We start from the raw sequence: 21,194 nt of genomic DNA on the forward strand, positions 1-21,194 counted from the left end.
CACCGAAAAAGAGCGGTGTCATTCACCAAAGTGTCACGACATACATGCAGTAGCAGTTTCCCCATCTGTCTGCCTCGCTGTCATTTCTCTTTTGTGTACTCCTCCTCCTTCCTTCCACCTTCGCTCCATAGCTATGCTGGTATGTTCAAAGTGAGAAAGCAATTTGGTGGCGGCTGGTTCACATCATCCGCAGTGAGGTGTATTATTATAGCGAGATCTAATTATATTCGCAGCAGCCCCGAAGCCTCACTCTGATATGCCTATCCCCAAGTAGCTGTGATCGGATATCCGCCTCGACCTGATGCCCCCCCTCCTTCCCTTCCGTTCTCCGCTTGTACTTGCCATAATAGGGGTCAAGGGGAAGAGTGGGGGAACGTGAATACGGTATGGGGGTCATTGGGCGCACCGAATCGTGGCCCTCGCTGCAGGGTTCTTGCCTGTTTGCTCTTCTCTCGGGGGTTGTAAGCCCTGCCAGCCAAAAAGCAAGTCTTACCAGGTACTCGGTAAATCTTGTCTTCGAGATGATGCACTGGCCCGTCCACGGAGTAACACGAGAAGAAGGGGGGGCGGTCGGTCGCAGGAGGTGCGCAATCTGGTGGGATCGAGCACACACACACCCCTCTTCCTGCCTGCAGCTGCGTGCTGGCTGTCCCAAGATCTGGGTAGACCCAACGAAACGTTCTCTTGTCCTTGGGAAGCTCGCGGCAAGCGGCATGTCCAAGTTGCATTTTCGTGTTACATTGAGCGCGCGGAGGACGGGGCTGATTCCGTGTATTTCTGATGCCGTCATTCGTCGTACAGCTATATTCAAGATGCAAGTATTGAGGGGCCAAGACAGACTGCACGGCCAATCCCTACTTTATTCGCTTTTCTTAGGCTTGCTTAATTGTTAGATACGGATGGGAGGTGGGAAGCGAGTGGATGACTGTGTCGTCGTATCGTACGTTTTACCCTGGATGGGGTCGTCACTGCTAAGTTTTCGGGGGTCCAGCGATGTCAGCCATCGTAAAGCGGCCGCAGATGACTCTCGTGACCCGCTGAGGCTGGAAAGACGCCTCCCCCAACGTCTCGGAATCCTGCTAATCGCTTACGAAACTCGGAGATGGCCACAGATCATCCGTAATACCACCAGTGTGGGAAGGGGTGGTGTCATTCAAGCCTCACATTCTTTACGCCCGTACTTCTGGTTTCTACCGAGATTCTGGGTTAGGCGGTTGTCATGAAACGGGGAGCTACCTAAACTGACGCCTGTGGCGTTAAGCTGCCGACATTTCTAGCGCTGAAGACGCAAAAGGTCTTTCTAGCCTTTGCTTTAGAAGCGGCAAAGAGCATGGACAAGATCCGTGCCCCATCTATTTCATCAGGCGTTTTGCTGCACCTTCGCACGAAGCCGTATGTCAGGGGGTGTCAGGGCAGGGAAACACGGGCAAGGGGCTGAGCGATCCTGTGACGTTGGCGCCAGTGGCTGCAGGTCAGTAGCCTCCTTGTTTACTGAGCAAGAGGAATACATCTTATCAATTTCCGACATCTCACATTCTCTCCTTTCCCCCGCTTGCTAGGCACCATTCATCTTGCAGTAGATAGATGTCATGCATCGATCCTTCTGCAAGTAATCACCCTACTACTACAAATCGACGTAGGTCGCCGGGCGGGTACCGTAGGCGGTTCCCTCAATGCACACACACACACACACACACACACGTGGTGAAGCTGAAAAGAACAACATGGTAACCATGCTCTTTATCTGCCCCGAGATATAGGTCAGGGGTACTTTCTAACAAGAGGCACATTTCTGTATCTTTTTCAGAACGTAGTATGTAGCTCTGCAGCACTCGGCGGCGGGGGAATTCTTTCCGGCCTCCGTGGGTGAGCACAATGTGTCACTCTGTGCATGCTGTGGTCTGTCTATATCGTCTTGGACGGACGTCACAGGTCGTGATATCCCAGAACTATGGGGCAGGGGGGCTTCCAGAACATGGGGAGCTCGATCGTGTTGGTCACGTCACGCTAACACACGCTGAGACAATGTTGTGGCTTCCAATTAACTTATATTCCTCGGGAAGCTGAAGGTTCTAGTACGACACTAATACAAGTACTTAGGCATGGTGACTATTTTCCAGAGACGGACTAACCACTGTCACTACCACACTAGCCAGAGCATATCGGCTTTTATGACAGTACCGTTGGGCAACACTTATCTCCATCCCGAGTGATCTCTTATCTTTGTGTCTATTTCTCGACAGGTGAAGGGGCTTGCTGATCTAGCAGAGCGTCTTGGATACAGAAAACGGCGCCGCACCGAGCCTCCACGTGAAGGCGTATTTCTGCAAAATCTACCCCTGGCTTACTACACGTATGATCGACTCTACGAATGTAGCTAATCCCCTGGATGCTGTTCCTAAAGTCGTTATGGTGAAAGGGGCAGTGATACCAATTAATTCCCCAGAGGTGGCAGAGCTTGTTGGGCTCCGTCGTGCAGATATCTGGGCATAGAATCGTGGCACTTGGCGCTTGATTGCATTATCGGACGCTGTGCGCCCATTCTCTGTACTACCACACCCCCTATGGCTCATGCGACAGATCCTGCAGGTTGAGGTGGCTCAAGGCGGTATGCCCCCCAGCAATAAGATCCGCGCCGCTGGTTCCAGCTGCTCCCCATCTTTCTGTCTCTCTCTCCCTGCGCCTTCCAGTGAGATTATGCCCGCTCCTCCTTGACGCTACCTATACCGCCTGCTTTACTCAACCACACTACCTCGAACGCCATGGCACTCTGGCACTCTGAGATGTCGATATGCCGTACATCCAGATCCTGCAGATAGCCATATTGCGTGTCTCACTCACTTATATTGCAGAGAGACTCCCTAGAAAGGGCACGTTCGACATTTATTCATCGCAATGAATCCAGTAATGTCTCATTGATATTTCCATACAACCGAAGCGAGCAAACGAAGAAACTGGGGTAGTCGAGAATTGTCTCTCTGATCTGCCTCTTTGATCTGCTACCCCCTTACTTACTACTCCCATCACAAGCAGTTATGCCGCCGCCTCCTCCTCCTCCAGAACGCAACCGCAAGGCCTGCGACAAATGCCACCAGCAGAAGCTGAGCTGCAAGAAGATGGGCGGCGGCGACGACAAGTGCGAGCGGTGCCACAGGCTCAAGCGGCCGTGCACCTCGAGCCCCCCGCTGCGGAACCAGCGCAACAACAGCAGCAGCACAACTGCTCGGCGCAACCCGAGGGAGCACGAAGGCGGCGGCCGGAGGAGAGAGCTAAGACACTCTCCATCCTACCTCGATCTCCTGCTCCTGTCGGTCACACTGCTACTGCTGCTGCTGCTGCTGCTGCTGGCATGGCCCTATTTGCCGACTCCGCTTCCGAGTCTGGCTCGTCGTCGTGCTACTCCCACGACCAGGACACGACAGGTGAGTGAGCACATCTTTGATGAACTCGTGGGACGGTGCGTTGTTGCTCACATACTATAATTAGCATCGGTCATCCCTGTCATGTCTGAACGGATGCTAGTAGTCACAGAGTCAGATGAGCAGCAGCATCAACAGCATCCACAGTACATGGAACCCATTTGCTGGCCTGGTCACGCTGTTACTGCAGCTGAGTTCGGCGGTGCGGCATTCCCTCCGTACCTCGCGCCCTGCTGGCCGAACGGGGAGGAAATAATACCCCGAGTCGACTTTCTGGTGGGTGGGGACTACTCAGACGAATCAGCCTCTGGTCCGCGGGGTATTAGCAGGCCCATCCAGGCGGCTTGTGGCTTCCCCAATCTCGACCTAGATCTGGATGCGAGGGATGACGACAGCAGTATGATACCGCCGTCGGGGGCGCATATTGTCCAACTTCAGCCCACTGTGGCGATGGCAATGCCTATTACATCATTGCATAGGCGAGATCCCGCGTATATCCGTGAAGATCTAGGCCCCTATACCAACTTCCACCCCACCATGGGTTTCGGCCCCGGATTTGTTCACTGTGGTGGTGACTACGGGCCGGGTAGTCGGGTCCGGTTTGATTGGCAGCCCATAGTCTGCGCGGAGCCATCGTTTCAAGGGGAGATTGTCTTGTAGTCAAGGGGTCTGTCATTGCCTATGTTCCCTTTGTTTTCTGCCATTATACTTCTACTGATGTATGGGTTGATACATATGGAGTTAGATATTCTCGGGTAGAATAGGGCGGGCCACACTGGCAAAAATGCTTGAAACGTTAATAATGAATGTGCTTTTGGAAAAGGCAGTATGTCGGTGTCCGAAACAAGAAATTCCCCGTGATCAAAGTTAAATCCACTACAGGGACTCCGCTTTAGCCCCTAAAGTGAGTAGTGGTATCTCGAGAGATATGTGATGGGGTTTACTGACGTAGAAATCTCAACGGGCTTGTCTATAGCAACCCAAACATCGTTGTGAAGGGTCCGTCAAGCTTGCGTAAAAGCTACACCCGCACCATCCTGTGTGAAACCCGACAAATAAGACTGAAGAAATGTATTTTGTCTTCGTCGGTCGACGATTGGCTGATGCCATTCCCGTATCTATCAGTAATTGATTCCCCCTTTTCGGCCCATAATGCGTCGAGGATTGGTTGGTTACGCCTCGGCCTATCAAACACGACATTCGGATCACCCCAACGACTGCGAATGTCGGTTTCTCTCTCGCTGGTGGTCCACCTGGATAGGATCTCGGACTTCGAGGGCTTGCTTAGTGCTGAGATGGGCGTGTCCCACGGCTGGAAAATGCAATGCATCGTCGAGATCGTCGGCACCGAGTCATCGGCGCAACACACCATTGAAAGGTCAGATATGACTAGCTAGCTAGCTAGCTCGGAGTCGGAGATGGAGAGAGGCGCCTCGAGCCAGTATATATCTCTCTCTCTTTCCACATTTCTTCAGCTGGAAGCCTTAGTGTCATCTTCTCGGCCGAAGCTATAGAGTCCAAGAAGCGCCGTCTGACTTCTAAAGCCATCATGGACTTTTTCCATGATACCCTACACCTAGATAGATAGATCACAAGTGTCTGAATAACCAATCACCGCCTATCAGACCCCGTTCGGTGTTCTCGACTAACAAATGAGAAAGGTCACGGTTGGCTGCAGGGGGGAACCCAGGCGACATCTGAGACAAAGACGAGCGGTCATCAGCTTCGGCGATGACGCAGCAAATCAAAGATCTTGCTCGTCAGGGGGTGCAAAGCGAAAGGCATTGTCCAGGTTTTGTCTTTCTTCTCGAGTACAAAGGCAGGCCTTCCCTGTGGGACACAATGCGATTGTCCCCTGAACTGGGTAGTACCATGTGTCTGAATATATTTGTTTTCCTGAAGCCCTGCCACTTGACGATTGGTTGACGGATCGATCACTTCACATTACTCTTCGTTCACCGTTAATATTCTTTCCTGCTGTTGTTGCTTTTTTGTATATAGTATTGTCAGCAGGTTTCTTACCACCTGCAACAACGACGAATCACAACTATGTACACGGAGCGTCAGCCCGAGCCGATCGCTATTATAGGCACCAGCTGCCGGTTCACAGGCGGCGCCACGTCCCCCTCGAAACTATGGGATACCCTGTCCGATCCCGCCGATCTCTCGCGCGAGGTGCCTAAGGACCGGTTCAGCGCGGCGGCCTTCTACCACCCCGACGGCGAGCACCATGGCACGACCAACTCCGTCCGCGCCTACTGGCTGGAGCAAGACCTCCGCGCGTTCGACGCCGGCTTCTTCAACATCACGCCGCGCGAGGCCGAGGCCATCGACCCGCAGCAACGCCTGCTGCTCGAGGTCGTCTACGAGGCCATGGAGGCCGCGGGCTACCCCATGAGCCAGCTGTCCGGCCAGGACATCGCCGTCTTCGCGGGCGCCATGACGGCCGACTACGACATACTCTCGCAGCGCGACGAGCTCAGCACGAGCCAGTACTACGCGACGGGCAACGCGCGCTCCATCATCGCGAACCGCGTCAGCTACTTCTTCAACCTGCGCGGGCCTTCTGTGACCATCGACACGGCCTGTAGCTCCTCGCTCGTGGCGCTGCACCAGGCCGTGCTGAGCCTGCGCGCGGGCGAGAGCCGGATGGCCTGCGTCACGGGTGTCAACCTGATGCTCGCGCCCGAGCAGTTCATCGTCGAGTCGAGCTTGCACATGCTGAGCCCGTCGGGCCGGTGCCGGATGTGGGACGTGGGTGCCGACGGCTACGCGCGCGGCGAGGGGTGGCGGCCATGTTTGTCAAGACGCTGTCCCAGGCGCTGGTGGACGGTGATCAGATCGAAGGCATCATCCGGGGCACGGGCGTGGGGTCGGATGGAAGGACGCAGGGGATTACGATGCCCAACTCCGAGTCGCAGGCTTCTCTGATAATGAAGACGTACGAACGAGCTGGGCTTGATTCGAAGAGTGCCGAGGACCGGTGTCAGTATTTTGAAGCTCATGGAACGGGGACGCAAGTTGGCGATCCCCGAGAGGCACAAGGTAAGATCCCCCTCCCCCCCTATTGCAATGCTGACATGAAACCAATTTGTGCTAACCATTTCCCGTTGTAGCAATTGAAGAAGCTTTCTTCGGAACGCCTGAAAATGAGGCAGTGGCAAACGACCTCCTCCCCGATAGGCTCTTGGTTGGCTCCGTCAAAACAATCATCGGCCACACGGAGGGAGCAGCCGGCCTTGCCGGGGTGCTCAAGGTGCTTCAGGCCATGAAGCACGGATCAGTTCCGCCCAACCTTCACTTTCACTCACTAAACCCAAGCGTTCAACCCTTTTACAAACATCTCGAGATCCCGACCACTACGAGACCTTGGCCGGAACCACTGGGCTCTATGCCTCGAAGAGCAAGCGTCAACTCGTTTGGATTTGGCGGAACCAACGCCCATGCCATCATCGAGGCCTACGTGCCCCGCGTACACGATGTCATGAGTTTGTATCGGTCACAGCCGATGGCTGATACTCCGAGGGTCCTTTCTCCTCAGAGTTGCGATGACATAAATGGTTGTTACCCCTTTGTTGTGTCTGCCGCTTCACAAAACACCCTTCGAGATGTAATCATGAACTTGATAAGCTACATCAAGAAAAATCCCGACGTCACACCTCGCCAACTTGGATGGCATCTCTATTCGAAACGGACAACTCTGCCCTATCGGATGGCCTTCTCCGCGGACTCTCCAGCTAATACCGTTACCCTCTTGGAATCGTGTCTCGAGGGCTACACGGGGGCTAGCGGAATCGGGACCCGGGCACAGACACTCCATCAGAAACCGCGAATCCTAGGCGTCTTTACCGGACAAGGGGCGCAGTGGGCTACCATGTCACGGTCCCTGCTTCTTTCGAACAGAACCTATCGGGATACGATCAGCTACCTCGACGAAATCCTTAAGGCTTGTGCAGATCCCCCCTTGTGGACTTTGGCGGAGCAAATTCTGGCAGAGCCGGAAGTCTCACGCATCAACGAAGCCGCCATATCGCAACCTCTCTGTACAGCCCTGCAAATTGCACTGGTTGACGTCCTCAAAAGCTACGGGGTTGAGTTCCACAGTGTTGTAGGACACTCTTCTGGCGAGATTTCTGCGGCATACGCGGCTGGGCGACTGACGGCAAGGGACGCCATCATTATCTCATACTACCGAGGTCAGTTTGCCCACCTAGCCGGTGGCCCAAGTGGGGAGAAAGGGGGCATGTTAGCTGTCGGCCTATCGGAGCCCGAAGCTCTCGAGTTCTGCCGAGATCCAGAGTTTGACGGGAGACTCTGCGTCGCGGCCAGCAATGCGCCAAGCAGTGTCACATTGTCTGGTGACCTAGACATGGTACAACTGGCGCGGGAAAAGCTGACGCAGCAGCAAAAGTTTGCAAGGGTTCTAGTCGTCGACACTGCCTACCATTCGCCGCACATGATCCGGCCCGCCGCCGAGTATGTCAAAGCATTGCAGAAATGCGGTATCAAGCACCTTACTGGTGGCAACGGCACCAATTGGACATCCAGCGTCCGCGGATTCTCCGGAACTGACAGCATAGACCTCGATGTTGAATATTGGAAAGACAACATGGTCTCCGCAGTTCAGTTTCACGATGCCATCAAGACGGCCATTACTGAGCATGGCCCCTTTGACTGTGCCATCGAGGTTGGTCCCCATCCGGCCTTGAAGGGCCCTACCACGCAAACAGCAAAATCCCTCAATGGTGGCGCACTTCTGTATTCAGGGGTCCTGGACAGGACCAAGGAGGACCAGACTGCTTTATCTGACCTCCTGAGTTTTCTCTGGTGCCATTTCGGGCCCGCGGCAGTCCAGCTAGCGCACCATTTCGGGCCGCCCTCAGCCGAGGAGGAAATCCTGGAGGATTTCCCCAGTTATCCGTGGGACCGCTCGCAGGTCCACTGGCGGGAGTCCAGGCTCTCTCGGCAATACCACTTCAAGAAGGGCAAGCCGCACGAGCTGCTGGGCGTCCGGACGCGCGACGACTGCGAATTCGCGCTGCGCTGGCGCAATGTCTTGTCCATCGGCCAGGTCCCGTGGCTGCGGCACCACAGTTTTCAGGGGCAGGCGCTGGTCCCGGCCTCGGCGTACTGCGTCATGGCGCTGGATGCCGCGAGGGCGTTCCTCCGCGGCCGGCCGGCGTCCGTCGTCGAGATCGTGGACATGAGCATTTTGGCGGGCATCCCCGTGGAGCCCGACTCGGCCGGCGTCGAGGTGCTGTTCTCGCTGACGCCTCGCGCGGAGCCCAAGACGTGGAAGGAGACGTCCATGATCGAGGCCGATGTCATGTTGGTCTCTTGCCCAGCAGATGGGACTACCTCCATGACAAAAAACATGTCTGGAGTGCTTCGTATCCGTTTGGGTGAACCAACCGCCGGTTCTTTGCCCCGGACACAACAGTCCTCCTCGGAAACGCTGCCGGCAAGCTCCAATGCCTTCTACAAGATGATGGACGATAGCGGCCTCGTCTATACCGGCCCCTTCAGAGCGCTCGAGTCAATAGAGCGTCGGCTTGACTACTCCTCGGCTAATGTCCAAAAGTTGCACTACGAGGACACCACGTCTCTTGCAGTCAGTCCGGCAACATTAGACACATGTCTCCAATCTGCCTTTCTCACATACTCGGCGCCAGGAGACGGTTCGCTCTGGACTTCCTTCCTGCCCACCCACATCAAGCGTCTCAGCTTCAACATGGCGTACTGCGGTGACAACGCACACGAGGAGGCCAGCAAGGACGCGAAACTCCGGGTGGAAAGCACGCTGAAGGAAGCGCGACCCACCAGCCGCACGGCCAAGGCCGGATTCACCGTCGACATCGACATTTCCAACGAAGCCCTTGGTTGCGAAATCCAGGTAGAGGGACTTTCGGTCACGGCCATCGCGGATACGCGCCCCGAGGACGACTATGAACTGTATCTGCACACCGTCTTCGACGTCGACCCCATGGATGAGATTATCCAGGCGCCAGTCGTGATGGAAGAGCCGGACCAGGTGCTCATTGAGAGTTGCGACCGAGTTGGAGCGTTTTTCTACCGGTCCAAGCACAGTGTACCCCCTTGGTTTTCTTCTGGTCTGCCGAGAGAGAATTCGACTATAGCAAAGCGTCATTTCTATAATCTTGATGATTCCGAGACCGTTGATAGTCTCATTGATACCTCTCCATATCAGACATCCCTAGATTTCATCAAGGAACTCGGCATGGCTGTACCAGATCTTTTACCTAAAGCCATCCCACTTGTCATCGAGCAGACGCACCGTCAGGTCTGGATCAACAACCACGTGGGGCGGATAGTGCAGCAGATCACGCACCGCTTCCCTCGGCTGAACGTGTTAAGTCTTCTTGATCCAACCTTGGGACTCGTGGAACATGTCATCTCGGGGCTGGGAGCTGGTTTCTTATCTCACACCATCCGGTGCGAGCCGAAGCAGGAGCCTCCTCGCTTGCAGGATATCCCTGCTTCTGTCATGAAAAAGACCCGTTTCATACACCTTGGTCTATATGATACTCTGACAGACCAATCAGGAGCAGGGGTCCGTGGAAACCTGGTGGTGGTGTCGACATCACAGCTTGATAGCAACATCCCCGCAGCCACACTGGACGCCATTCGAGAGTCTATGACGGCAGGCGGGCTTCTGGTGTTAGTCCATTGTCCGGAGATGGGGGTACGCGACAGCTTGCGTAGCTTGGAAGTACCAAACGGTCATCCTGTTCTTGATCCGAAAACACCGGAGTGGGCCAAAATCCTTGATCATAGCGGTCACTATGCCAAACCAGCGAGACATGCAAACCAGTTCTTTCCAGATGGAGCATCAATCCATGTTCGCCAGGTAAGCGCGGTTATGCCAACACCCGAACGTCCCGGTCCAGCACAGCTAGAGCCCCCGGTCGACGACCTACTCATTATAGGTGGGCTGGGAGAGGAAACGGTGAAGCTCAGCCAGGCGTTGGGTAGCCGCCTATCTGGATCTTCTCACAAGGTCTCAACAGCTCGTTCTTTCCAGGACCTAGACTCGGAGTCTATGGCCAGTTTCACCACCGCCATCGTCCTCGCCGATCTTGACGAGTCTGTCATGCTGAACATGACTGATCACCGACTCAGGCAGCTCCAGGATTTCTTCCGGCCCAACACAACAGTACTGTGGGCGACCCACGGAGCCAGGCTCGACAGTCCGGAACACGCCGCCACACTCGGCTTCACCCGCACGATGATCGCCGAGGTTCCCAAGCTCAGACTGCAGGTCATCGACCTGGACACCCTAGAACTGGAAGGCGCAACCGAGCTGATCAGCGGGTGTTTACGGCAACTATGCTGGCCCGACTCCGGCGTGCCAGCTGAGCTTAACACGAAGGAGCCAGAGGTCTATGTCGAGAAGGGGCAGCGCCTCATTCCGCGTATCAAGTCTCTGAAGCCGTTCAACGACCGGCTCAACGCCCCCGCCGCGTGATGACCCCTCCGATCAAGTCCATCGTCGAAGAAAACCTCTTCCGGCCCGACGCGACGTACCTCCTGGTAGGCCTGACGCGCGACCTGGGCCAGAGTCTCTGTCGCCTCTTCACCCGCCACGGCGCGCGTCACATCGTGCTGGCCAGCCGCAACCCCAACCCGGCGGTCCAGTGGAAGGACAAGCTGGCCCCCTCGGCCCACATCGCCATCGAGCGCCTCGACGTCACGGCCCTCGACGACGTCCACGCGTTCCGGCACCGGCTGCTCGCCGCCGGCCACCCGCCCGTCGCCGGCGTCGTGAACGGCGCCATGGTGCTGGACGACCGCGTCTTCGCGCAGATGGCGTCGGCCGCGACCTGGAACCGGGTGCTCGCGCCCAAGACCGTGGGGTCGGCGAACCTAGACGCCGCGTTCGGGCAGGACGAGAACCCGAAGGCACTGGACTTCTTCGTCATGACCAGCTCCTTCGCCGCCGTCGGCGGCCACCCGGGCCAGGCCAACTACGCGGCCGCCAACATGTACATGAACGGCCTCGCGGCGCGGCGGCGGCTGCGCCAGGGTCGCGCGGGCTCCGTGTTGAATATCGGCGTCATCTACGGCCTGGGGCTGCTGCAGCGCGAGAAGGGGAGCTGTACGCCGGACTCGAGCGGGAGGGGTACCCGCCCGTCTCGGAGCGCGACATCCACCACATGTTCCTCGAGGCCATCGTCGCGGGCCGGCCGCCGTCGTCATCGAGCAAGGAGGAGAAACAACAACCGCCGTTCGACATCACGACGGGTCTGAAGCGGTTCAAATGGGGTAGCACCAATCCTCTGCACTGGCACCTTGACCCACGGTTCTCACATTTTACCATCGATGATGATGATGATGATGATGCTGCTGCTGGTGACGGTGAAAGTGCGGCAGGTCAGACACAGCAGACTCTACTCCAGGAACTTGAAACGCTCCACGATGTCGAAACGATCACAGCGTCCATCCTGGTGGCTTTTACAGACCGCTTAGAGGCGCTTCTCAGGTTGCCAAAGGGGGCCGTGAGCCCACAGAACAGCGTGGCGGAACTGGGCATCGACTCCCTCATGTCGGTGGAGATACGCAACTGGTTCTGGAAGGCGTTGGGTCGAGATGTTGCCATCCTGAAGATCTTGGGCGCGGGCAGCCTACAACGGCGTGAGTATTTTCCTTTCCTATCCCCTTCTGCCACACATGCACTCAACTGGTTCTCACTGAACAAAAGAACAAACACCCCTTTTGTACCCCCTTTTGTCCGATTTCTTTATTACCCCTGTTACTAGCGAGAATGATTAGACTAACGAGATCACATACAGTATGCCTAGAGTTGGCGGAGCAGATATGTACGGAAAAGACCATGTCGGAGAGCTCGAATCCGGCTGACACCCCGGCGCCATCGGGGGCGCCTTCCGAGTCGGGCGTGACCCAGGATCGAGGTTAAGAGGCGCAGGCGAGGAGAAGGAGTAATAGGAATAGAACATAGACTCAGGGGAGCGCCTGAGACCACGGGATCTGGTGCTTGCTTGTAGATTGCTCTTGATCATGAAGGGAGAGTATTAGTATATTGTTATTGTTCACTAGGTAGCGGAGGCCCTCTTGCTTAGAGTTGTCAGTACATAAAAAAAGGCCATTGTATTATGTCTCTCTCTTGTTACCCTAGGAAGAAATGTACTGCTTAATCTGGTAGCAAATCGGATTGCTTTCTGAATGCCAAAATTCAAAGACCATTGTCACTTGTTCTAACTCAAGATTTATTTCATTACTTATTGTGTAATTTTTTATAATCTACTTGATCCCGAACGTTTTCAACAATCTTTTTACCTTACCCGGATCCGTCTTTTTCTTCCCTTTTTCCGAGCCATAGGCTAAGCGGTGGTAGTTAAGGAAATCCATGTTATATACACTCTTCACATCCTTGAGGACCTGTTCAGCAACGACATAAGTCCCCTCTTTCTCGAGCAACTCGGCGCATCTCGCCGCCCGCCGATGCATCAGGAAGAGCCGTTCCAGAGGATCTAAACGCGGAGGGTCAATGCGAAGGGGGTGGTCACGATCAGAGCTAATGTTCGCTATCAGTTCCTTGAATTCCCAGGGGGAAGCCTTGACCGGATGATACAGGCACAGCTCCGCCTTGAGGAGCTCGAGTTCGGCTTCGAGCTCCAAGGCCACCTGTTTCGATTGGACCAAGAGGGTCTTGAAATCCTCACGACTGCTTGATGGCCTGGCACTGGCTTCCTCCAATGCTTGGATCAGGGCCGGTATAAGATCCACATGGTCCGGAACCAAAAGTACACATTCGACAAAGAATTTTCGAGCATGCCCGGAAGAGCCATCGTGGTCCCACTGGTGAATGGCATTAGTTATCGTGGTGAACACATGTCTTCGCCATAGAACCCTTCTAGTAATTGCTTTCCCACTGTCGTTACAGGGCTTCCGCATCTGTTTGAGGAGCCATTTCTTCACTCGGCTCCAACTATCACCACCGACAATAATTTGGACCACAAGGTCGAGCACCTCTCTTGTCGTTCTGCATTTGCGGTTGTGTGAGCCTAAGCACAGAGCCAGGAAGATGGGCAAGGAACAACACTTAAGTAAAGCCTACTTACTGAGATTTGTCAAAATTGCCTTCAAGTAAAACCCTGACTCTATCGCGTTCGATCCAGCGCAATACCATTTGACCTGCTTGGTCGGTCCGTATCTTGGCTTTTGCTCTTTCGATGATATCGATGTTATTGCCCACCTTGTGAGAGAGCAGTTGGCGCATGTAAGTCTGTAAGCAAGATCTGGCTTTGGACATTGCCTCCTCAAGCTCATTTTAGCGTTATGGTTTCGAGGGCTTTCAGGCCATCAACGCGTTTCTTCTTGCCAACTGCTCGCTGGGTTTGAACACCGTTCGTGACGGCCTCCTCGGCCGCCGCTGCTTCCGTGGGAGGGAAAGCGGGTGGGGAGTGCGGCTGCAGAGGGCCCGGTATGATGGTAGTAAATGGGGTATTGGCGAACTCGAGCCGCTCGCCAAACTGGCTCACCATCTTCATCAAGCGGCGCTCGGCCTCGGGCGTGAGATCCCGCCGACCATATAGGGTAGGAGGCGTCGGAGGAAGGGAAGTGGCGGCGGCAGCGGATGGCGACGAACTAAAGTTGGCACGGCTGCCGCTGCCTTGCTGCGATGGCAATACGAGACGTAGTAGTTTCTTTCTTGACAAGTCGGCCGCCCACCGAGGGAGAAGATGCCCGTACACGCCACCGGCGCGAATCAGAACAGACAGCGCCATGAGTAGCATATATGACACCACCACCTTGCCTTTCAGTCGAATATATACGTTGCCTGTTCTGGCAGAAACCTGTCATGGGGTTGACACATCCAAAAATACAATACCATCCCAAGAAGAAACCAAGGCTTGTAAAGTGATGCGCGAGCTTATCGATAGGTAGATTAGATAGATAGGAAGGCCCCACTATGTGGCCCACCCTGAGGGGAAGTTCCATGGAGTTCCTCGATATTCAACAGTTAATTCAACAGCCAAGTTCTCAGCATGCAGCTTTCTTCGAACGACTCGAACGACTGTTTGCAGCTTTTGGCTTGCTTGCCGTCCCTTGGTAACCTCCCTCCAACCACTGCATAGCCCACACGTTGATGGTACTTCTCATCAAGTCTGTCTAGTATTAGGCACTGCGCTTTCCACTCTGGTTCCGACAGCCATATTCCCTCCGAAGGTTCTCTATATCCAGTACGTCCACCGTGCCACGTGCTGATCTAATAACTATATCGAATTCGCCACATACAACTTCCTCTCCGAGGACTTCAAGGATCTCGCGGAGCTGACGATAACGTCGGCTTCCTCATCTGCTTCCGCAGGGCCCTCGCTTAGTTCAGCTCGGTGCCAGTGGCCTCGGGCGGCGGGCATGATTGAGAGAGACCTGCACTAGCGCCTTCCAGATAGAAGAGGAAAAGAATACGGCCGTCAGCGAGTCTGCCCTGTCTTTCCCATTTGATACGATTCTTCCCGTGGTCGGGAAAACTGTGTAGTGCTACCACTGAGCTGGCGGTCATCAAGGCATGGCGCCCACCACCACAGTATCGCACGAAGTGCCTCAAGTCTGTCCTAAAATTCCGTTACTTGTTGGAGCCCTGAGAGCAATGTTAAGGAATAGCCAAGGGGTTTCAAACCAGGCTGACAAGCGTATCATTAGGACTTCATGTACAATTTCAAAAAGGATGAAAACTCGAGGATGACGACTGCGGGGTTCGGAATGCTGGTCTTAGAAAGATACGCTTCTGATTTCTACCCACTGAAAAAAACTGAAGCCCCTAGATTATCCCACAGTGCCAACTACACGCTTCGTAATATAAAAGACGGCGGTTAAAGCAAGCACTGCACCCTAGAGTCTGCAAACAAAATAATCGGGTTGAACGAAGTGGGGTTCGAACCCACGCATCTTACGATAATGGTGATTTGACATGATAGTGTCTTAAAACCATCGCCTTAGACCGCTCGGCCATTCGTCCTGCGAACTGATAGGCAAGTCATTCGCTATCGGTGGTTATGATACTGAGTAGCTTATGTGCGGTCGGCGCCGGGGCGACTGGTGTGGCTGGTGTGTGGCTTTCCGTCCTTCTCGTTCATACACACTTCACCAATGCTTCTACTGCATACAGAGACCAGCAAATAATGTGAGAACATGCTAGGTGAAATTGAGAATGGAAATGAGAAGAGACGGGGAAATGTGAGATAAAACATCGTGAATCCGTCCGAGCTCTCAAGCTGTACTCTTGTGTCATGAAAGGAATGTGCCTTTTTCATTGACACAAGCCAAAACCTTCTCCTGGAGGCTCCAACCCTTAGATAAAGCTCTCTACTGCCACATTCGTTTCGTCCCTCTTTTCCAGGTGTACACAGTGCCCAGACTTCACCGTCACCATGCCTGCAGCATCTGAACGTGCATCTGCCTGGAAGATGCAGGCTCGTCCGGCACGATGAGCAGCGACGGCAGCGCCATCGTCGTGTCCTTGTTGTCGTCGAGCTCCGACTCCTCTCGGACCGACAGGTTCTGGTCCAGCACCTTGTAATACTGCGCAGCGCCCAGGTATCCGCCCTCTCTGCCAAACGTCTCGAGGTGTCGGCGCCGCAGCTCGGGCGGGTACCGGCTCCCTACTTTCTGGCGGCGGCCCTCTTCGACGAAGGTCTTGAAGCCTTGCAGTGGGTGGAAGTTGGCAGTCCACGTCCTCCCCGGGTCGTCGGCGAACAGGACGTCCATGACCGACCGCGCATGCCGCTCCATCATCCGCTGCGACGCGGGGTCGCGGGCGATGTAGGCCACGTAGCCCAGCATCTCCGTGCCCGTCGCGTCCCTCGTCATCGCGTTGACGGCGTCCAGGTCGAACGCCGTGCCGGGGCGCGACGGGCCGATGCCGAGGAACGCGACGGCGCGCAGGCGGTCGGGGTGGTAGATGGCGAAGCGGGAGAGCACGTTGGCGCCCCAGTCGTGGCCCACACCCACGACCTGCCGGACCCCGACGTGGTCGAGGAGCTCGGCGAGGTCCTGGCTCAGCGGCTGGAGGCGGTACTCGCTCGTCTCCGGGGGGCTGCTGCTGCCGCCGTACCCGAGCATGTCGGGCACTACCAGGCCGTATCCCTTGGATTGGAAATGCCGGATCTGGTAGATCCGATCGTCAATGTGCGATGGCCACCCATGCAGAAGGAGAAGCGTTGGTTTATCCTCTGCACTGGCCATTTGTACGTAGGAGTACGTATGCCCTCTGGACACAGTACATTCACGGCGAGGCAAGTCGAAATCCATGTTGAATGATGATTGAATACTCTGTGTCGGGTGTCGGGTCGAATAAGTAGGTATCGACCGATCGCTGCGGCTACTCGCGATGAATGGTCACTGAGATAGGAGGTAGATATTGCTTTGTTCATCTGAGTAGAAGCGTATCAACTCTACGCCGTAATGAAATCCTGATTGCGCTCCGCTTCTTACATACAGAATACGAGATCGATCCGAAGGTTACTGAGTTTATTTGAATGTACGCCAGCATGTGGTTTAGTCTTGATGAAAGCCTCCGAGTACTCACCGGGTGAGAGTCGTGCCAATTGGGAGACGGCCGCATTGAATGGCAGGTGCTTATCTCAAACACTCAAGTCCTAAAACCAAGTACTGTCCGATTTCAGAACATTGAGGGAGGATGTCCCAGGATTTATGCAATATCCGTTGCTGGAGGTTGGTGCTTCCCTAATCGTACCTGTAGAGTCATTCAGGGTATGAACAACAGTGAACGTGGTGGCTAGCGATCTGAAAGACGAACGAATCAACCACGCCTTTTGACATGCTCTTTTGGCCTGGTCTGAGACGACTGAGGGTAACACGAGTACTTTCGCGACAGCACCCGGCGTCAAGATACGCTACGACAGCGACCTGCTCGGGCCCATGACGGTCGAGCGCATTCGGGCGAGTTCGCCATCTGGAGAAAGGTCCGGGGCGATTTGGAGGTCCTCTGACCGGCCACGGTGAACGGCGTTGATATGCTACGGCAAGAAAGCTTCCTCGGACAGACCAAGGAAAACCTTAGGGGGACCTCTTGATCCTCATCGCCAATGTGCTTCATGATGCGACTGTCCTTGGGCGACTGGATAGACACCAAATGGCAGTCCTGAGAAAGATGGACGTATTTACAACAGTAGCTGGAGCAAATTACCTCGAGACATCAACGAAGGGCAATTGCAACTACTAGAATAAACGGAAAACCTCACATGTCATCAGAGAAATGTAGGAGTTGAACTTTCACATGTATTCGCAAGAATCGCTGTCTAGGCCCCGTTGCCCGGACCGAGTGTTACGCAACCTCTAGACCTTCTCTCTCTCTCTCTCTCTCTCTCTCTCCAACTATCAATGGAATAACTGCAAAAAGGGGGTATGCATCAGACGCCGTAGAAATGCACTCAACAAAGCCAGATACTCGCTTTTTTCTCATGTCCTGCCATCCAATCCCTGGCCTGGCCCCGTGCCCTATCATCATAATTATAAGTGAATACAGACAAGAATAGCAAGACGACCATCCAATGCGGAGGTCTGGGCCTCACGCACCCCTGTCTGGCCCGACTCCATCAGCAACTTTGCTGGAGTCGAATGGCAGCGGAACCTCATTAACGCTCACATGTCTGATACGGCGAGCAAGCAGCGGGTCGATATCCTAAGGTCGATTGAAGCCTTGCCTCGCCTATGTATGCTGTTAGTCATTGTGAACCGTGTTGCGCATAGGTGTATGGATATTTACCTTCATCTGCTCGATTCTGGCCTTGAGCTGACTTGTGACTTCGGCTGCGCGCTTCCAGCTTTCGACTCCGTTACCACCGTTACCGCCAGCACCAGCGGCCGCCGGGTTCGCACCAGCAGCCGGTCCGTTGGTGCCATTCCCGGCATGATGTTCATCCATAGGCGTGCTCCGGAAGCCTCGTGCGGGACTGGCGCGGCCGCTCGAGCTGCTCCGTTCGCAATTCGGGGCTCATCATCTTGCTTCGGGCGCGCTGGTGGGGAGCGTCGCCGTTCTCCTTCTCCTCCGACTGTGTGCTGGTGAAGCTCATCCTGTTCATTCTACCGCCGGCATGGTTGGGACCGTCACGATAGATCTCCTCGTCGTTGGTCGGGCTACCGAGTGCTGGGCTGCCGCTACCACCTCTCGATTGGAGCGCCTCAGCCTTACTGAGCGCGCGCTTGAGCCGTTCAAGTTCTCGTCGTAATCGCTCGTTGGTCTGTTCGGCAGCCTCAGCATCGCTTCTGGCTCGCACTAGTTGCGTCTCCTTGGCCTTGATGCTTAGGACATCTCTTGTGTGGTCTTCGATGAGTTGGGCATTTTGGTTCTTGAGCTCCTGTATCTCCGAATTCATCTTGGACCGTTCGTGGCGCATATCATCCGCCTGCTTGAGGAGACGGTAGTTGGCTGCGCGGATCTCCTCAAGCTCGGCACGTTCCATGGCGGTAAGTCCACTAGAAGGCGTCGGCGAAGTTGGAGCCGGAGCTGCCCCAGCTGGGGCAGCGGGCTTTGCTAATGAACGCCCTGCGAGGCCACCTCGACCAGCACCTACGCGAGGACGAGGCGGAGGAGAAGCGGGTAAAGGCTCTTCTTCCTCCTCCTCTTCATAGTATTCCTCTGGTGGTGGTGGTGCAGCAGCTCTGCGCGGCGAGGCCAGGCCAGCCGGGGCCCCAACACGTTTTTGGGGAGCTTTGAGTCCTGATATGCCTGATGGCTTCGGCACGCCAAGTTTACCCCCTGCTGGGGCAGCTCGCGGCGTCGGCTGCGCAGCAAGTGGCGCTGCGGCAGGAGCGAGTTTTTTGGCACCAGCTGTTCCCTTTTTGACCATTTTCTTTGCCCCAGTGGGCGGGGCGCGAGCAGCAGGGGCAGCAGGTTTGGGCTTCGGCTTCTCCTTGGCTTTGACTTCGGCCGTCTCGAAGTACTCCTTGATCTTGGTCTTGCGAATATCGTCCAGTCCCTCGAGATGCGGGTTCATAGCGCGTTCGCCGACAATCTTCATGATGGTTCCCAAGATCTCGGCACCTCCTGATCGCAAACCCTCACTTCCCTCGGCCAACAGCTTCTTTGCTGATTCCACCAAACTTGTGATCTCTGGTTTGCTCGGGACATCGCGCGTGGTACGAAGACACCTCACGAGGAACTTCAGAGTACCTTCCTTCACCTGGGGGTTTTTGTGGACAAGGAAAGCCTGGATATCCTCCAAACACTCCGTAAAGCTCGTTGCCAAGAAGACCTGATCCAATGCAGCTCCGAGGGCGTCGGATACGGATGCCTTCTTCTCCTTCAACCTTTCCATGATGGGTGCCTGGACGATGGATCGATATTTGGCGTACGATTTGCGTAAACCTTTCGCAAGCACCTCAATACATTGTGCCGCTTGAACCACGACGGCAATGTTGGCGTCCTTCATGCACTTGGCCAAGCCACGGTTGATCTCGTCATAGTGGCCATCCTTGATGCGCGGTACGTTTATAATGGCATATAGAGCCTCGAGCGCCTCTTTACGTTCTTTCCATTTCGATGAAGCCAGGTTGTCATGGAAATTGGCTGGTACTTTCGAAAGCACATCCTGTGGCTCGGCTAGATCGAAGGCATCCACTTCGGCAGGCTCATCCGCCGCATCTTCGTCGCCGTACTCGTCGTCGCCGGCAGCGCCAGGCGGTGGTGCCCGGGCCATGGCTGCTTGCTGTGATCGCAGAAACCTTTCCTGTTTGGCGGGGCCCTCCGCCTTGATCTTCTCAAATTGGGCCTCTAGATCGGTTTGCTGTGTCGGCTTGAGATCGCCCCAGAACATGGGCTTCATCGCCTCTCGGAGCCATCGGTAGAACTCGACGGCGAGGTTAGTAGCTTCGGCTCGAACATTCTTGTCTGCATGGCCGAAGGCCTTTGGGAGGACCTTAAGCACCGGCTTAGGATCTACTGTCTTGCAGCCATAGTTGTGGTATATAGTAGTGAGAGCAGCCAGGGCGGCGGCAATGACTTTGGGTTGTTTGGCTGATACTGCAGGTAGGATATCTTCTATCACAGGCCCCGCTACATCCAGCTCGATAAGTAGCAGCAAAGCTTCGATAGACGATGCTTTTGTAGCAGGCCTCGTAGAAATTAGACCCTTTTCGCAAATAGGCGTGACTGTATGGCCCCTGGACCGTACGGCGTTTTCTTTGCCACCGAACTTGAGGAACCAGCAGTACGCAGCAGTACCGTCTGTCTGGGCGGCCACGTTGGAGTCCGCCACTGCACCTTTCCAGAGACTGGGATCTTGGTTGAAGGGTCTGAACGCCGGGTCGTACTCGTCGGGGGTGATCTCGAACTGCTTGGCGGCCTCTTCATAGGCCTCCTTTCGGACCTTCCATACCTTATGGACCCATCGGTCTGTCAGCGGCAGAGAGCTGTAGTCAGGCTCTCCTCCGCCATCTCGTTAGGTGGGGTATCTGGAAATCGTACGGGTCGTGATCTAAGTGAATCTTTGGCGAGTGGTGATCGCGAAGTTGTTGCACCGTGTCTATTGGGCGAGGGGGTTGTAGGAGGAGACTGTAGTTCCTGCGGCTTCTTGTTGCTCTTGAACAAGGAGGTGAAATCCCTGGACGACTTGGTGCCGTGGTTCTTGTGTGTGGACTTCGAAGGCGGCGAGACGGAGTCTGCTACTTTCTGGATCAGCTTATGCAATGATGGTTTCCTAAAATGATCAAAAGGCATTTTTGGTATCAAAGTAGGACGGCGGGAGAGGGCTCAAGCATAACAAAAGCCAT

General features: G+C 55.1%; 6 protein-coding genes across 6 annotated transcripts; 2 read left to right on the forward strand and 4 right to left on the reverse strand.

The window, feature by feature from the left end:
- Positions 1–3,085: 3,085 nt before the first annotated feature.
- Positions 3,086–4,079, forward strand: PG994_001075 (uncharacterized protein; the record flags this gene model as incomplete). The annotated part of the gene is made up of 2 exons (XM_066852484.1): positions 3,086–3,422; positions 3,487–4,079. 2 exons carry the CDS (start codon positions 3,086–3,088, stop codon positions 4,077–4,079), a joined length of 930 nt encoding a protein of 309 aa, XP_066720625.1.
- Positions 4,080–5,468: 1,389 nt separating this feature from the next.
- PG994_001076 (PKS-NRPS hybrid synthetase psoA) lies at positions 5,469–12,354 on the forward strand (the record flags this gene model as incomplete). Its single annotated transcript, XM_066852485.1, has 6 exons — positions 5,469–6,177; positions 6,204–6,464; positions 6,536–10,890; positions 10,923–11,492; positions 11,552–12,071; positions 12,230–12,354. The coding sequence occupies 6 exons, from the start codon at positions 5,469–5,471 to the stop codon at positions 12,352–12,354; spliced, it is 6,540 nt and encodes a 2,179-aa protein (XP_066720626.1).
- A 344-nt stretch (positions 12,355–12,698) lies between these two features.
- Positions 12,699–13,710, reverse strand: PG994_001077 (uncharacterized protein; the record flags this gene model as incomplete). Its single annotated transcript, XM_066852486.1, has 2 exons — positions 12,699–13,440; positions 13,520–13,710. 2 exons carry the CDS (start codon positions 13,708–13,710, stop codon positions 12,699–12,701), a joined length of 933 nt encoding a protein of 310 aa, XP_066720627.1.
- A 13-nt stretch (positions 13,711–13,723) lies between these two features.
- On the reverse strand, positions 13,724–14,185 carry PG994_001078 (uncharacterized protein; the record flags this gene model as incomplete). The annotated part of the gene is made up of 1 exon (XM_066852487.1): positions 13,724–14,185. The coding sequence occupies one exon, from the start codon at positions 14,183–14,185 to the stop codon at positions 13,724–13,726; it is 462 nt and encodes a 153-aa protein (XP_066720628.1).
- Positions 14,186–15,827: 1,642 nt separating this feature from the next.
- On the reverse strand, positions 15,828–16,712 carry PG994_001079 (uncharacterized protein; the record flags this gene model as incomplete). Its single annotated transcript, XM_066852488.1, has 1 exon — positions 15,828–16,712. The coding sequence occupies one exon, from the start codon at positions 16,710–16,712 to the stop codon at positions 15,828–15,830; it is 885 nt and encodes a 294-aa protein (XP_066720629.1).
- A 1,393-nt stretch (positions 16,713–18,105) lies between these two features.
- On the reverse strand, positions 18,106–21,141 carry PG994_001080 (spindle pole body component alp14; the record flags this gene model as incomplete). Its single annotated transcript, XM_066852489.1, has 4 exons — positions 18,106–18,132; positions 18,190–18,355; positions 18,378–20,800; positions 20,890–21,141. The coding sequence occupies 4 exons, from the start codon at positions 21,139–21,141 to the stop codon at positions 18,106–18,108; spliced, it is 2,868 nt and encodes a 955-aa protein (XP_066720630.1).
- Positions 21,142–21,194: the final 53 nt, after the last annotated feature.

This window comes from Apiospora phragmitis (genome assembly GCF_038363925.1).
Source record: "Apiospora phragmitis strain CBS 135458 chromosome Unknown utg000002l:1.0-5516284.0:1.0-5523493.0, whole genome shotgun sequence".
NCBI lineage: Eukaryota > Fungi > Ascomycota > Sordariomycetes > Amphisphaeriales > Apiosporaceae > Apiospora > Apiospora phragmitis.